We start from the raw sequence: 13,838 nt of genomic DNA, 5'->3' as shown, positions 1-13,838 counted from the left end.
TTCTCTGTCCTGTAAAAGTGGTTGTTTTGAGTGTCTGGGCAGAGGAGAAGGGGAGAGAAATGACCTTTATTGAAGGTACTGTTTTAAAATGGCATTACTGCCCTGGAGGGTTTATAGTATATACAGGGATTTATTTTCCTCATAAAGATTGCATTTCATATCACAACTTACTACAGTTGTTCTTTCTCCCCTCCTCCTCCCCATGAAAGCAATTCACGGAAAGAAAAATTTACTGCGTGTGGGCTTGGCATTCAGAGGCCTGAACGGACACCTATTAAATTCAATAAGCGTTTTCCCATTGTTTTTTATTACAAATGAGCTACATCTTAATTCTCCAAAGATATTGGTGATTTTCTGGTATGGATCAGGGTCCTCATCCAAGTATGTGCAATTGTTTTTTCATAGATGCCCTTACTTGTTCAATGGCAAACTGTCAGTACGGCTGTGATGTATTGAAAGGGGAAATACGCTGTCGCTGTCCTTCTCCAGGATTGCAGCTAGGGCCCGATGGGAGGACCTGCATAGGTAGGTGATAAAATGCAGATTTCTTTCTCTCTCTTCCCCCCCCCCAATGTTTTCATCCATACATTTAACACAATTCAAGAGAGTTTGTCAGGTGTATTTAGAATGCATAGCACATGCAGTGTAAAAACTTCATTGGACTGAGGTTTGGGATGTTGCTCAGCTATTCTCAAATGATGCAAGTTAGAGATCCCTAGCGTTTTCTTCCAGTCCCACAAGTTTTGTTGACTGCCTGCTTAAAGCCTGCACAGGCTACTTGGCATCAAAGCTTTTGACTCATGTCACAGCCTCCTGTTACTGGGTAATTTAAAAGTATTGCTAACAGGGACTTCAAAATACTTGCATGTATCAAAAAGGAATGGAGAGTGCAGCTTTCCTTCATACACTTATAAAGCGGGGTGCTACCGTGGTTCAGTGAATGCAGGGATAATTTATACAGATTGCTGAGAATACATTGAGGCATGATGAAGGTTTGTGCACACTCCCAATATTAATGAGATTTAGGCTACTGTCTTTTAGGCATCTTTGAAAACCTCAAGTTAAAATAAATTCAGAAGTTCAGAAAGCATAAAAGTGAAATGTTTTATTCTCACCTCCCTGAATGTGGTTCAGGAGCTCATGATTAATCAGTCTGTATTGTGCTATACATTACTATGCTCTGAAGAACAGCACGAAGTGTGATTTCATTAGTCATTAACTGTATATCCTGAGTGGATAGGATGCTCCAGTGATTTTATTATTGATACCTAACACAGAACTACAGTTTCATATCCTGTAGGAGTTGTGCACTGAAAGAATTTAAGAGACTGTGGATGACTGCTTCTGGGTATTATAGCTGTCCAGGGGAGACAGTTGCCTCTTGAAGAGACTTATCCACGCTGACCAAGAAGTCTGTGGAAGAGCAAGGGACAGAAACTAGTTCTCCTGATATAAGGAGCAGGCACTTAGCCAGAGGCTTTCTGAAATGTATCATTGGCATGTGTATGTATGCAAAAGAACGGATTCAACAGTAGCAAAAATAACGTTTGTCAAATGCTGAAGGGGTTGAACTATGATTAATCATACTGTAAACATGGCAGAAGGAGTCTTTGGAAAATAATTGTGGCATTGTGAGTGAAATTTAAGAAAGTTATACTCAAAACAGAAAATTGCTAGCAAAATACTCACAAGATCCTCCTAGTGTGCATTTTTATAGAAAGTTCAAGCAAACTTTGTACCTGTTTTGAAATAAACAAAGTGGACATTTAATGTTTTTAAATAATCAGCGATTAGACTAGCACTTAAACCTGTTATATGAAGCTTATTCAGTATCCTGTAGTTTTGAAGAAAAAACACATTTTTTTCTTGAAAGGTGAAGAACTATGTGCATTATGTGTACCCATATTTCAGTGGGCATGAACCATTCAGATCTGTTTCACAACCTATTTTTTAAATTTTCTGCAAAAATTTCAGAGCAGCCTTGCACAGTGCAGAGAAAGTAGTCACAGCAGGAGTTGTTATCCTTCATGGGTCATAATACGCTCCGCTCCCATTTTTTGGTAAGACATGATTGTGACAGGCACTCTTTTTGTGTTGTCATAGTCCTTCAGAGCTTTTCTGTCAAGTTAGAGCTGTACTAAAACTAGTAAATACCTTCAAGATTTGAAGTTACTTGAGGCTGTGTCTTCCACTCACATGTGTACAAGCCCACCATTGCTGGGGTGCGTGTCAGCTCCAGGGAGTTTCCAAACGCTGCTGCAGCAGAAACAAAAGTAGAGATAGTGGTAAGAAAATTGAAACGTGCATTGGCGGTAGCTCATGAAATCCTTGCTCTAAGGGAGTTCTAAAGACCGTGGGGGATCTAATACTTATTTTTTTACCACAGGTGGAAATTCCTTTAGAAATTATTCTATTTAGTTTGTTATCCTGTGTTGATCATTCTCTTTTTAAAATGTTTTCTCCAGCCAGTCATTAAGGAAGAACCAAACAATTCACCTACGAAGGTAAATCACATAAACTAAATAACAAAGAATCAAAATGGAGTTCAGCAAAGTATTAAGTAAAAATTGGGATTATGAATGACTCTAGAATCAAAAAATAACTGCTGAAACAGTGTTGCCAGCTTTTTGATTGGGTTTTTTGTTCTATGATATTAGTAATTCACATATTTCTTTGGCATTAGAAGGTCTGAAAGAATTTGAGGACTGAAAATAATTATTTTCACTGCAAAATAGTCTTTTTTGTTAGTTTTGATTGTGGAGAGAAACGTGAAAATATGGTCTTGGAAACAAAAATCAAACTATTTTTAAATCAATCTCATGTTTGGTTCTTGGTTGGTAATACGGCCTTATTCACACAAGCAGAGAAGCAGCTGTTTGCAGTTCGGCTTCCCTGTTGAAGGCTGACTGGCACAGTCACTTAGGTGATGCCTGCGTTGTCTGCCTTTGGAGCAGTTCCTGATGTTCAGCCTGGGCACGTACCTTGGTTCCAGACCAGGCTGCCATGGGAATACAAATGACCCCTTTATGCCGTGGTTTTCGTAGGAAGCAGGTATGAGCCATGGTGTGTTGCAACAGGCAGAAGGAAACAGTCTACACTGTTTGGGCTCGGGTGTGAATCGGCATGGGCCCGTGGGCTTGGAAGAAGCCACAGTCGCGTACCGTTTGAGAACCTTAGCAAGATAAGCACAAGCACTTGCATACCATATTCTAGCTAATGCTCAAAAAGCAGTTTTCCACTAGCGAGGAGCATCCACATCTCACCTTAAAGGTATGCAGTAGATTTTATAACACTTTTCCATTAATTTTTGTGTCAGTTTTCAACAGGAGTATTGATCAGCTGTCCTGTATGTTTAAGGTATATAACTGTATAGACAGATGATAGCCCTGTAATTCTGTGGTTACTGAACACACTTCTTCCCGTGAGTCTGCGATATCATGAGCACAGAAGGAAAGGCAGAACCAGCTACATTAGGTTTTAAAGAAAACATTCCATGGCATGATAAAATATATTCTGTAGCTGATTCATTCCTGCTGAATTGCTTTTCGAAGTTAGGATTAAAAAAAAAAGAAAAAAAACCTCATAGTAATTAACATCTGAAATAGGCAATGTTGAAATGTTATTTTAATAAAAGGTGTAGAAAATTATGTCTTGTGAATTAAATGAGTTTACAGAACACAGCAGCATTTGTAAAAGCATTAATAATGTATTCAAACCAAGAGGCAGATTTATACAAAGATTTAGGTGTGTAGGGACGTGGAGATGTGCCCAGTTTGGGTCTCTTGTTCTTTCTTATTCAGGCCTATACTGAGCCATAGCAGAAGAGCTCTGGTCTCTGGATGAAGGAGAGTTGTTCATGTCAGAGAGGAGTCTGATGGGCCAGGCCTGTGGGAGGTCAGGTTTGGATTCTTGCTCTCCTCTGTAATTCTTTATGCAGAGTGGGACAGTGCCAGCAGGAGCTACTGGGAGAGTCCATCTAGCCAGTTACTCATGACTCTAGGTTACTTCTTTTGGCTGTGGGAAACACAGTTTGGAGAGTTTAAGGTTATATCTCTCATCTTGGGTAGCTGCCTTAACTAACCAGCAGTTTTGTTTCTTTTAGTTCCCTATTTGAACTGTTCTTTAGCAATCAAGAATATTTTGTTCTGACAGAGCAACTCTCTGCCAGTGGTAGCATTTCCTCCGTGCTTTGCAAGAGACTCAGATTCTGCACCTCTCTGCCTTAGTGAGGCCTCTCACAAGCAGCAGGGCATCAGTCACTTGGCTTTGTTTTGCACTCTTGACACCTGCAGCTGAAGTGCTCCTTTTTCAAAAAAGAATTGCTTGGGGAGCAAAATCTTGCTTTTCTGTAGATCAAGAGCTTGGTAGAGCTGCAGAGCAAAGGCTTGAACCGTTCCCTGAGATAACCAATACACGTCAGAAGCGCTGTGCGTCAGAGGCGGCCGTGCATGGCGTGTCCCTGCCTCAGTGAAGAATTAGGGCTCAAGTGCTTAGCAGGCTTCAACTCAGTTTCCAAGGATTGCAAAGTGAAGTGGTAGTGCAAGGGGCTTTTGTGTATCTGCCTGATCTCCTGCCAAGAGTTGTTCCAGGCAGCGCAGGCAGCACTGGCTTAGCATCGGCTACTCCCAGGGCCTCTGCCTGGCTTAGTTACTCGGTGGGACAAATAGCAGCTCCAGTGAGAGGAGGGGCACCTGACACTGATCAGGCCTCACCCACGTCTGCCTAAGCCTCGGTCCCTGTCTGCAATACAGGCCTCAGCCTGGAATACAGGCCTCAGCCCTGCTGCAGGGTCCTGTTGTGAGCACGCAGGAGCCACGTAGCTCCATACCTGAGATATTTTGAGGTCCCTCAGGTAACCAAGGTGTCCTGAAAGGGATCAGTTGCAGCACACGTACTTCAGGGTAAGGACTTGCAAAAGGGCAATTACTCAAAAAGCATTTGGCCTGCAGTAACTAACTGGTAGGAGTCCCAGAAATACAACCTCCATCCCGGCATTAGCTTGGACTTTTCATATTCAAAGTGAGTCCTGAAAGGATGAAGATTTTTGATAGGCTTAATGGGCAGTCCTAGGGATGCCTGAGATTTTAAAAGAATAAACCACTTTCTACTGGAGGGTGATATACATTGAATATGCACGTGACCCGTGCTACAGGAACAATATTTCAGAGAAATTTCAGAATATTTTAAAAAGAATTATTGGATTTTTTTTTTTTAATTCCTTGGTTGTAAATCAAGGTACTACCTTTGTAATCATGCAAGGCTCAATGCGAGAAAAGAAAGTTATACAAATGACATGAAATAGCTTTTCTTTAGACAAAAGATGTTACAGTTTTAAGGATGAGTGTTTTGAGGAATACTCTTGAAGAAAATGAAGTGTTCTCTGTATTTTCTATATCTTCTCTGTGGGGAAGAGCCCCAAGGTCACAAGACCACACAGCAAGCACTCATACAGTCAGTAGTGATATTGCATCTTTTGTCACTCACAGATATGGTTGCTCACAGTATTTGTTTGGCACGAGACAGACATACTTTGGGTATGTGACCAAGAGTTTAACTGAGGAACCGTAGCCTGGGTGTTATTGCTGGCTGACCAGCTTGCAGCCAAAAAGAGCTTTTCAAAAATACTTTGGCTGTTGTTATTCATTTTTTTTTTTTTTTTTTTAACATTAAGCCACTTTAATATAGACAACATTTTAACTATTATAAAGAATAATACTATTCCTCTCTTTTTGCAGATATTGATGAATGTGCTACTGGGAGAGTCATCTGTCCCCGATTTAGGCATTGCATCAATACTTTTGGAAGCTACATTTGCAGATGTCATAAAGGCTTTGATCTAATGTATATTGGAGGCAAATACCAATGCCATGGTAATGACAACAGCAAATTTCTTCTATGCATAGAAGACAGCTGCATATTCTAAACAGGAATTAATGGTTTAAAGAAGAATGTTCACTTATGGCTGAAATGTTCAAGGAGGTTATTTTAGGTTGCTCTGCATCAGTATTTTAGGAAAGGCTGGATGATAAAATAACTGAAAGTATGTTTTCAGTTCACTTCTGAAAACTGGTCCTCCCTAGGAGGCTAGTGGCAGAGCAGAGCTGGTGACCTCAGGAAGTCCTTTGTCCCTGCAGACTTTTGTCGGCATAAGCAGTTGCAGGTTTGGGACAGTGTATGAGTGTCTAAGTTACGTCTGCACTGTCACACAGGTGTGCTTCATAGCATGCCCCAAGCTCCAAAGTGATAAAATGTGGCTAGAGCACACCTCAGTTCCTTCCAGCCTAGCCTGCACAACTTTTCTTCCCCTGAAAATGGGTGGGGAAAGGACGGGGGCTGGGAAGGTTTTGTCTGGACTTGAGGCTGGAATGCAGCCAATGTGTGCCCTTTGACAGAGAAAAAGATGTTCTCAAGTCCCGGTGTCTAAGTTTCTCAGTGCTTCAACTGGTTCTGATCCCTTCCCTGAAAAAAGGATCATGTGAAATAATGACACTGCTTTATATTTGTTTAAGTACATTTTGGAGAGAAATCCCTATGCAGAGCACTACAGTTTTGGAGATTTTGCTTGCATCACTAGCCATGTGGAAATGCCATGGATGATGTTTCAGGCAGATTCTATCCAGGTATAATAACAAAGAGGAAACCTTTTATGAACAAACAATTTAATGCTTGGCTGCATTAGGAACATGTATATATATATACGTATATATATATATGTATATATTCCTAAACTCAGTTTTTCTTTTTGTACCAAGTCATCTTCAGGAAGTAATTACTGAAATTATAATCTTCGTGATTTCAACTGTAATCTACCACAGTAAATGACCAAAACTGATGCTAAGCAATAAGCCAAGCAATACAAAAATTACACTACAGTCCCTTCTACCCTGACACCTGTATCACTACATTCCTTTTTCTACTGGCAATTCAATTTTATTGAGATTTTTGAAATTAATATTTTTTCCTAATGATCATATGTACTGTTTCTGTTTTAATGGGGATATAAAGGGAAAGGCAGGTTTCTGCTTTGATGTAAATGATTTTTATATAACTCTTTGTTGCAGATATTGATGAATGTTCCCTTGGCCAGCATCGGTGTGGTACTTTTTCACGATGTTACAATACACAAGGATCCTACAAATGCAAATGTAAAGAAGGGTACAGAGACAACGGAACGAACTGCATACGTACGTAGCACTTCTTTTAAGAGAAGAATTCTGAAACTAAACTTGGTCATGAATCCTGTGTTGTAAATACTGAGATATAGCAATGTCAGGATTGGTTTCTCTTAACTATTTTAGATAGACAATTAAGGGCCAGAGAATGTATTCAGAGTTTTCTGAGTCTTAGCATGCCTTGATAAAAATATATTTCCCAGAGATGTTTTCATAATTAGAAAGAGACCTACCAAACCCTATTCACAGCCTCATTCTAGAGGTTGCTTCAGAATGAGAGCAAGCAAGTAAGCAGGGCAGGGTCTAGTCAAAGAGTACATATGACTCATACCCTGCTGATTATGTACACCCTGCAACTGGTAATTTCAGTAGTTTGCTGTGCCCCTGCACCACTCCCTAGCTGTGAATAGAGCTGAGAGGGGGGATCTCTGGAAGAACTCCCCGTTACCATCAATATGTTATTGTTGGGCAACAAGTTGACCATGAGCCACCAATGTGCCCTTGTGGCCAAGAAGGCCGTGGTATCCTGGGGTGCATTAGGAAGAGCATTGGCAACAGGCTGAGGGAGGTGATCCCCCCTCTCTGCCTAGCCCTGGTGAGGCCTCATCTGGAGTACTGTGTCCCATTCTGGGCTCCCCAATACAAGAGAGACATGGAGCTACTGGAGAGAGTCCAGCAGAGAGAGGGCTACTAAGATGATTAAGGGTCTGGAGCATCTCCCATAAGAGGAAAGGCTGAGAGAGCTGGGACTGTTCAGCCTGGAGAAGGGAAGAACGACGGGAGATCTTATCAATGTATGCAAGTAGCTGAAGGGAGGGTGTAGAGAGGAAGGGGCCAGGCTCTTCCCAGTGTTGCTCAGTAACAGGACAAGAAGCAATGGGCACAGACTGAAACACAAGAAGTTCCGTCTGAACATATGGAAAAACTGTTTTACTGTGAGAGTGACAGAGCACTGGAACAGGTTGCCCAGAGAGGTTGTGGAGTCTCTTTCCTTGAATGTTTTCAAAAGCTGTCCGAATGGGGTCCTGTGCAACATACTCTGGCTGAGCAGGGAGGCTGGACTAGATGATCTCCACAGGCCCCTTCCAGCCTCAACCATTCTGTGATTCTTTCATCAGAGCTCTTCCTCGTTGTGTTTTTGGTTGAAGCAGTTTGTCCCCCTTGGTACAGGGTAGACTGCTGGATTTCCCCCACATTTGACATCCCTCAGGACCCATACCCGTGAGGAACTTGGGTTTATGTGCGGGTTCTGGTCCTTGGTGACTCACTGATCTCCTTAAAGAGCACTGCCACTGTGGACTTGTTCCCTTTGACTGTAGCTCTCAGGGCAGGGTATAATCTGGATAATCTGCCTATCCATGAAAAAAACAGTTAAAACATTGGACTCTTACTAAACTTCCGTTTGCTCATGAGTACGAACCTGTCCAGTTTCAGGGTTTACCTTAAGACATGCCTTTCTGACCATGTTTTTTGTTAATACCTCTTCTGGGAAAGTTTTGCGTACCATGAAGGTGAATCGGTGCTTGGGAGGACACAGGACTGGAAAGTGCTGTGTGCCTTTGGTTATTTTAAGTTGTCTTTAAAATGAGAAGAACTATCTGAAGGGGTGTGATAATTCAGCAGTGTTGATACTGACGTGTGTTTCTAATCAGTGGAAACATTCAGAACAAGAGAAACAATTTCATCAAATTCTCTCCGTGTACTAATGAAATATATTGTTAAAGTTTATGGAGCGAAAGACTCAGGTTTCTCTTTTGCTCCCGTTTTGATTCTCTTTGCAGTTATTCCCAATGTTATGATTGAACCACCTGGCCCATATCATATATTCAAGGGCAACAGCACACTCCCTGCGGGAGGTAGTAGTATAACCAATAGGATTCCTGACGTTGGAGGCACAAGGCAATCCCTCAGACCACCGTATGTACCTGCTGTTGTTACAGAAAGGCCAGTGGCCCGGCCAACAACTCGACCTGCGCCCAGGCCAACAACTCGACCTGCGCCCAGGCCAACCACCAGGTATGTGCCCATGACAGCAAGACCAGTAACAAGGCCAGTGACAAGGCCTCCACCTCCAGCTCAGCCTCGACCTACAACATTAAGGTCTACACTGCCACCACAAACAACTCCTGTGATGACAACCGGAGACCCTTCCCATGTTCTCATTGAAACTACATCTTCCCAAGTAACTACAGTTGACAACAGGATCCAGGTGGATCCTCAGAAACCCCGAGGAGATGTATTCAGTAAGTAAATTTACATATTCTTTTATTTATTTATTATTTATCAGAGTTGTAAATTCAGTCAGGTGAAAGCATGCACTGGACTGTTCTTTCTTTGGAACGTTCTAAAAATGAGAATATAGATGTGAAATTGAGAATAGGCACATGGTAAAGCTGTACACCTAATTGATTTTGTGGCTTAACAAAGATGTGGGGAAGTAGTTTTGGAGCCATTCAAACAAAAAAGAATTCAGTTATTCTTCCTGAAATTATTTATGAACATATCACTCTGCATAAGATCTTAACCTATTTACATTTCCAAACAAAAATTCAGAGCAGAGAAATTAAAGGCATGTTATTGAAAAATATTGAAATGGAACATTGTGACTTTTTGGAATTCGCTGAATGATTTGGAAGTTTACTGAATAGTTCAAAAAGAATATTCAGTAAATTCATAAAGAGTTAAGAGATTGAAAAAATCAAAGTGTTGAGAGTCACTGTTGCTCAGCACATTTCCTTAGCTTTAAGAATGGTAAGAGATGAAACCATGTCTGAATTGCTGAAGACTCCATTATGTTTTATATATTGTATGTATAAGAATAGTACTTTAATATTTACAACAAAGCAACTGCAAAATTGCATCAAAATATCCTGGAAGCTTATTTTATGGAATATGTCTATGAAAATGGGTATGCAAAAAGCTCCTGATCCTGAAGATGCTCATAGCATGAGGATGTGTTGTTTTAAGAGCTGCTCTGAAAGATACAGCAGCATTTCTCTGCCAGCTTTAGTGCATACCACAGATGATGTTGCTGGCACATGCAGAGTTGCGCATGTGTGCCAAGAAATACTCAACACCCGATTTCACCTTTAGTCCTGCAGTTAATTTTAGGGATTGAGAGGGTGTGTTGGATCAGCCCTTTTTCTGCAGCTTGATGTACAATAAAGCAGCTGAAGTAATGCAGGAGAAAGTCTGCTGTCTCAGAGCGGTGGACAAGCAGTGTGAGCGTGTTTTCCCGGTTACTTTGGCGTCTATATGGTAACTTACTGGGAGGAGTTCTCTTAGGTGATTACACAGTGAAGTATTTTGTTCTTTATATGAAAGATTTGTTTCCCCTGTTAATATTTTATCTGCTGTAGACAGTTTAATTAAGGTATTCTGGAGACAGAAACTGACTTAAAATTGAGAAAGATAAATCCTGGCACTATTCAAAGTGGTGTTCTTCATTGGCTTTTTCAAGGTTATTTTTTAACTTTAATATATTTGGTTACTAAAATACAAAAATATTTTTATGTAAAGTTCTAAAAAAAAATTAGTAAAGCCTCCCAAAACTAAATATATTGGGAACCGTATGCGTTGCTACGAAATGACGTGCAGGGTATGACTCAGCCTCTCCTTGCCTCTCTCAGGCGCACACTTGTAAGGAGAATACAGAGATCCTCGTGCATGCCCAGATACTGTCACTGCAGGGGTTCAGCCACACGTGTGAGTTGCTGCCAGGTCCAGCACTGAGGTCCTGGGCATTAGCTGGGCTGCAGAGCTGGCTGCTGCATGCGGTTAGCCAGCAGCAGATGGGAGGTAAAATGCGTTAGCTCAAACACCTTTCATAATAGCATACAAACGGCGTTTGCCCAGCGTGCTAACCTTCACTTTCCCGCTTCGGGCAGCCCAGGGCTCCTGCAGGGCAGCCGGCGACCTGCTCCAGGCCCAGAGACCACCCTGACGCAAACCGCTCTGCGTGAGGCACCGCAAGCTCAGCGCAGCAGTGCTTCCCTCCTCCTTCTGCCAGGGGCTCTAGCAAAGTATTCTTCACATTTTCCTGTCCCAGCTAAGCACAACGATAAGAATGAAAATGTTAAGACAATACAGAATCTTAAACTGAACTAACATCCAGCTAACCTCTGACATGCCTTGTATCTGCTGCATGGATGTGCCAACCTCTTCTTCCTTGCAAACCATGTGTGGGTTTCTTATTTTTCACTTGCCTCCGTATTTCCTCAGGGGAAGCAACTTTTTCAGCTACTTCCTTCAGCCTCTTAAAACTCTGTGGCCATTTTAATTTTGCATCTATCAGATATCTTTGCAGTGTTCATGGGTCATGGATTTGAGCTGATCTTGTTTAGCTTATACTTAGCTTCCTTAGGTTCCTTTTCCCACTTCAGCTTCTGCAGTTGAGGCAGCAAAAAAATGGCTCTCAAAAAGGAATTTGCAGCGTGGTCCATATGTCAGCCTGAACAGAGCAGAAAAGCCTTGCTCTTGGCTGCTTTACTTACTTCCCACAGGAAAAGGCAGGCAGCAATTCAGTCACCTCGTAACACTCGTTGTCTTAGAAAGCGATGGAGGGAATTGAATGTTAGGGTCCACTCGGAGCATGAGGTAGGACTAACGGCAGTTTGGTCAAATGCTCAGCAGAGTTACAGTGTTCTGGTAGGTGGCGGCTTCCCCGCGTGTGGCCACGGGCTGCGGCATCCCAAAGAGCCATGGAGTAGTGCTTTATCACGTAACAGGGCGCAGCCAGCACCGAGGGCGCTGTCGCCAACTCCCACTGCTGGTTTTGACCTTCCACCACTTGCACCTGATGAAGACTTCAGTATTTAAGTGATGTATTGTAGATGGGGTTATGTTGCAGTGCATAGATTTTACTCGTTTATTTACTGAGACCAGAAGCCATAGCCAGATTTTTGACAAAATGCATTGCGTAAATGCTGATTTGCCTTGCTGCCTGACCAGATGAATAGGTGATGCTTGCATTGTGCAGCTTGTGGCTGCAGCAAAGAAGGTGCATGAAATTAGCTGAGAACCAGTGAAATTGCAGTGGTATCCTCAGGGATGAAATATTGCAATGTGCTGTGCTGATAATGTTGTTTAAATAACCATGGGAAATTTTGAAAGGTATTAGGTTGTTGTGGTTGCCTTAGATGCTTTACCCCTTTTCTTAAAATTACTGTGATAACTTTGAGAAGCTGCTTTTCCAGACAGCAAAAATGAGTATTTTTTTAAAATAGAATTCCAGCCCTGGCCTTTGAACCACTTAGATGCAGACAGTGGAATCTGGCACCAAGGATAATCTTCTCCTGATATGGATGTAGGGGGAATGGCAGGGAAGGAATGCAGCAATGGCTTAATATTTAACTATTTTGGGACTGATACAAACTACAGTGAAGTACAGAGGATTCTTTTTTGTTTACTGAGATGGATAAGGTCTCTTAACAGATAGAATGCACTTCTCTGTAAGAGTGAATTTCTGCCACTATCAGGGTCTAGGTAACAAGTGTTAAATGCATAGGCCTAAAGACAAAGTATAATACTGGGTATCAGCAAAGCAAGAACAAAAAACCTCTGGTTTGTATTAAAACATAGTTCAGTAATTGTCTGTCTTAGCTCTTAGTGCAGCTGCAAAGATTGGAAATGGAAGAGGAGACTTTCCTCATATCAGCTGTTAATAAAATTTAAAGACAGGGTTAGGACTTGATCCTTTTTGCTCCACCTTTCAATGACTGAAAACTCCTTAGTGCAGCAAATGCAGTTACGTGATCCTTGAAACTGTTGAAATAAGGGAAGTACTAAAAGCAAAGAGTGTAGTTTGGCACTACGGAAATAGCATTGTTTCTCATTAGTATTTAATTTGTCCTCACTGTTGTCATACCTGTTAAGATAAATTTGTCTTAATATTTAAGCATTTAAGACAGGTATTTTTCCTTTCCTTTTCCCAGGTTTTATTCCTATTTTGTCTTCTGGACGTAGGATCTAGGACTCTTACAAATCATATCCTCCCATGAATCTTCCAGCTAGTTTTATTCCAAGATCTGAATTTTAAGCTTCTGTAGACTACTTATTTTAGCTGTGTTTCACTGAAACACCTCTCTCCTCCTGAATAGCTGCTCACAGAAAGGTGGGCATGTTCCTTAAAAACTTCAGGAAATATATGTACTAAAAGGTTAGATTTAGGTCAAAGTTAAATGAGCCTTATAACTGCCAGAAAAATGTAAAATTGGATTTTAGAGTGGTCACATGCTAGCACCATAACTTTTCCTCTCATGCAAATAGTACAAAAGAGAGAAGCTGTTCCTCAAATAATTCTCACTGCAGAATTAGCATCCAGAGTTTTTGACAGCAAATGCTGGACAGTGGGGGTACCCAGATAAAATGATGAAGTTTGCCTCTCTGCTGCCTCTTGTTCTTAGCCCAGCACGTATCAGTATAGACTGAGGAAAAGAGGACATGTTTCTATTCACTAAAGAACAGAGAATTTTGACCTCTGAATTACTCTTGCTACTAGTTCTGCATGAGATCTCATCAATTCTGAGGGGTTTGGGTGTTTTTTTTTTGGGGGGGGGTGGAATTTAAAAACTCTCAATCATTATTACTTTAACTTTTAACAACTTTTCAATCAACTATTCAGTCAAAAAATCTGTTTCCTCTTGGCTTTTTTTTTTTTTTTTTTTT

The 13,838-nt window shown here is 41.3% G+C and overlaps 1 protein-coding gene across 5 annotated transcripts in view; it reads left to right on the top strand.

Annotated features, from left to right (window-relative positions):
• NPNT (nephronectin) overlaps nt 1-13,838 on the top strand; it is a 52,111-nt gene that overhangs the window by 25,843 nt on the left and 12,430 nt on the right. For 4 of the 5 annotated variants that reach the window (XM_062574142.1, XM_062574146.1, XM_062574141.1 and 1 more), the window contains 4 exons: nt 406-525; nt 5,736-5,870; nt 7,062-7,184; nt 8,954-9,415. In XM_062574142.1, coding sequence (XP_062430126.1) covers nt 406-525; nt 5,736-5,870; nt 7,062-7,184; nt 8,954-9,415 — 840 coding nt within the window. The remainder of the gene's footprint in view (nt 1-405; nt 526-5,735; nt 5,871-7,061; nt 7,185-8,953; nt 9,416-13,838) is intronic. The other variant, XM_062574144.1, reaches the window with a different exon arrangement.

Source organism: Rhea pennata, chromosome 4 (assembly GCF_028389875.1).
Source record: "Rhea pennata isolate bPtePen1 chromosome 4, bPtePen1.pri, whole genome shotgun sequence".
Taxonomy (NCBI): domain Eukaryota; kingdom Metazoa; phylum Chordata; class Aves; order Rheiformes; family Rheidae; genus Rhea; species Rhea pennata.
The sequence above is the reverse complement of the archived record's forward strand: the minus strand, read 5'-3'. Positions and strand labels throughout refer to the sequence as shown.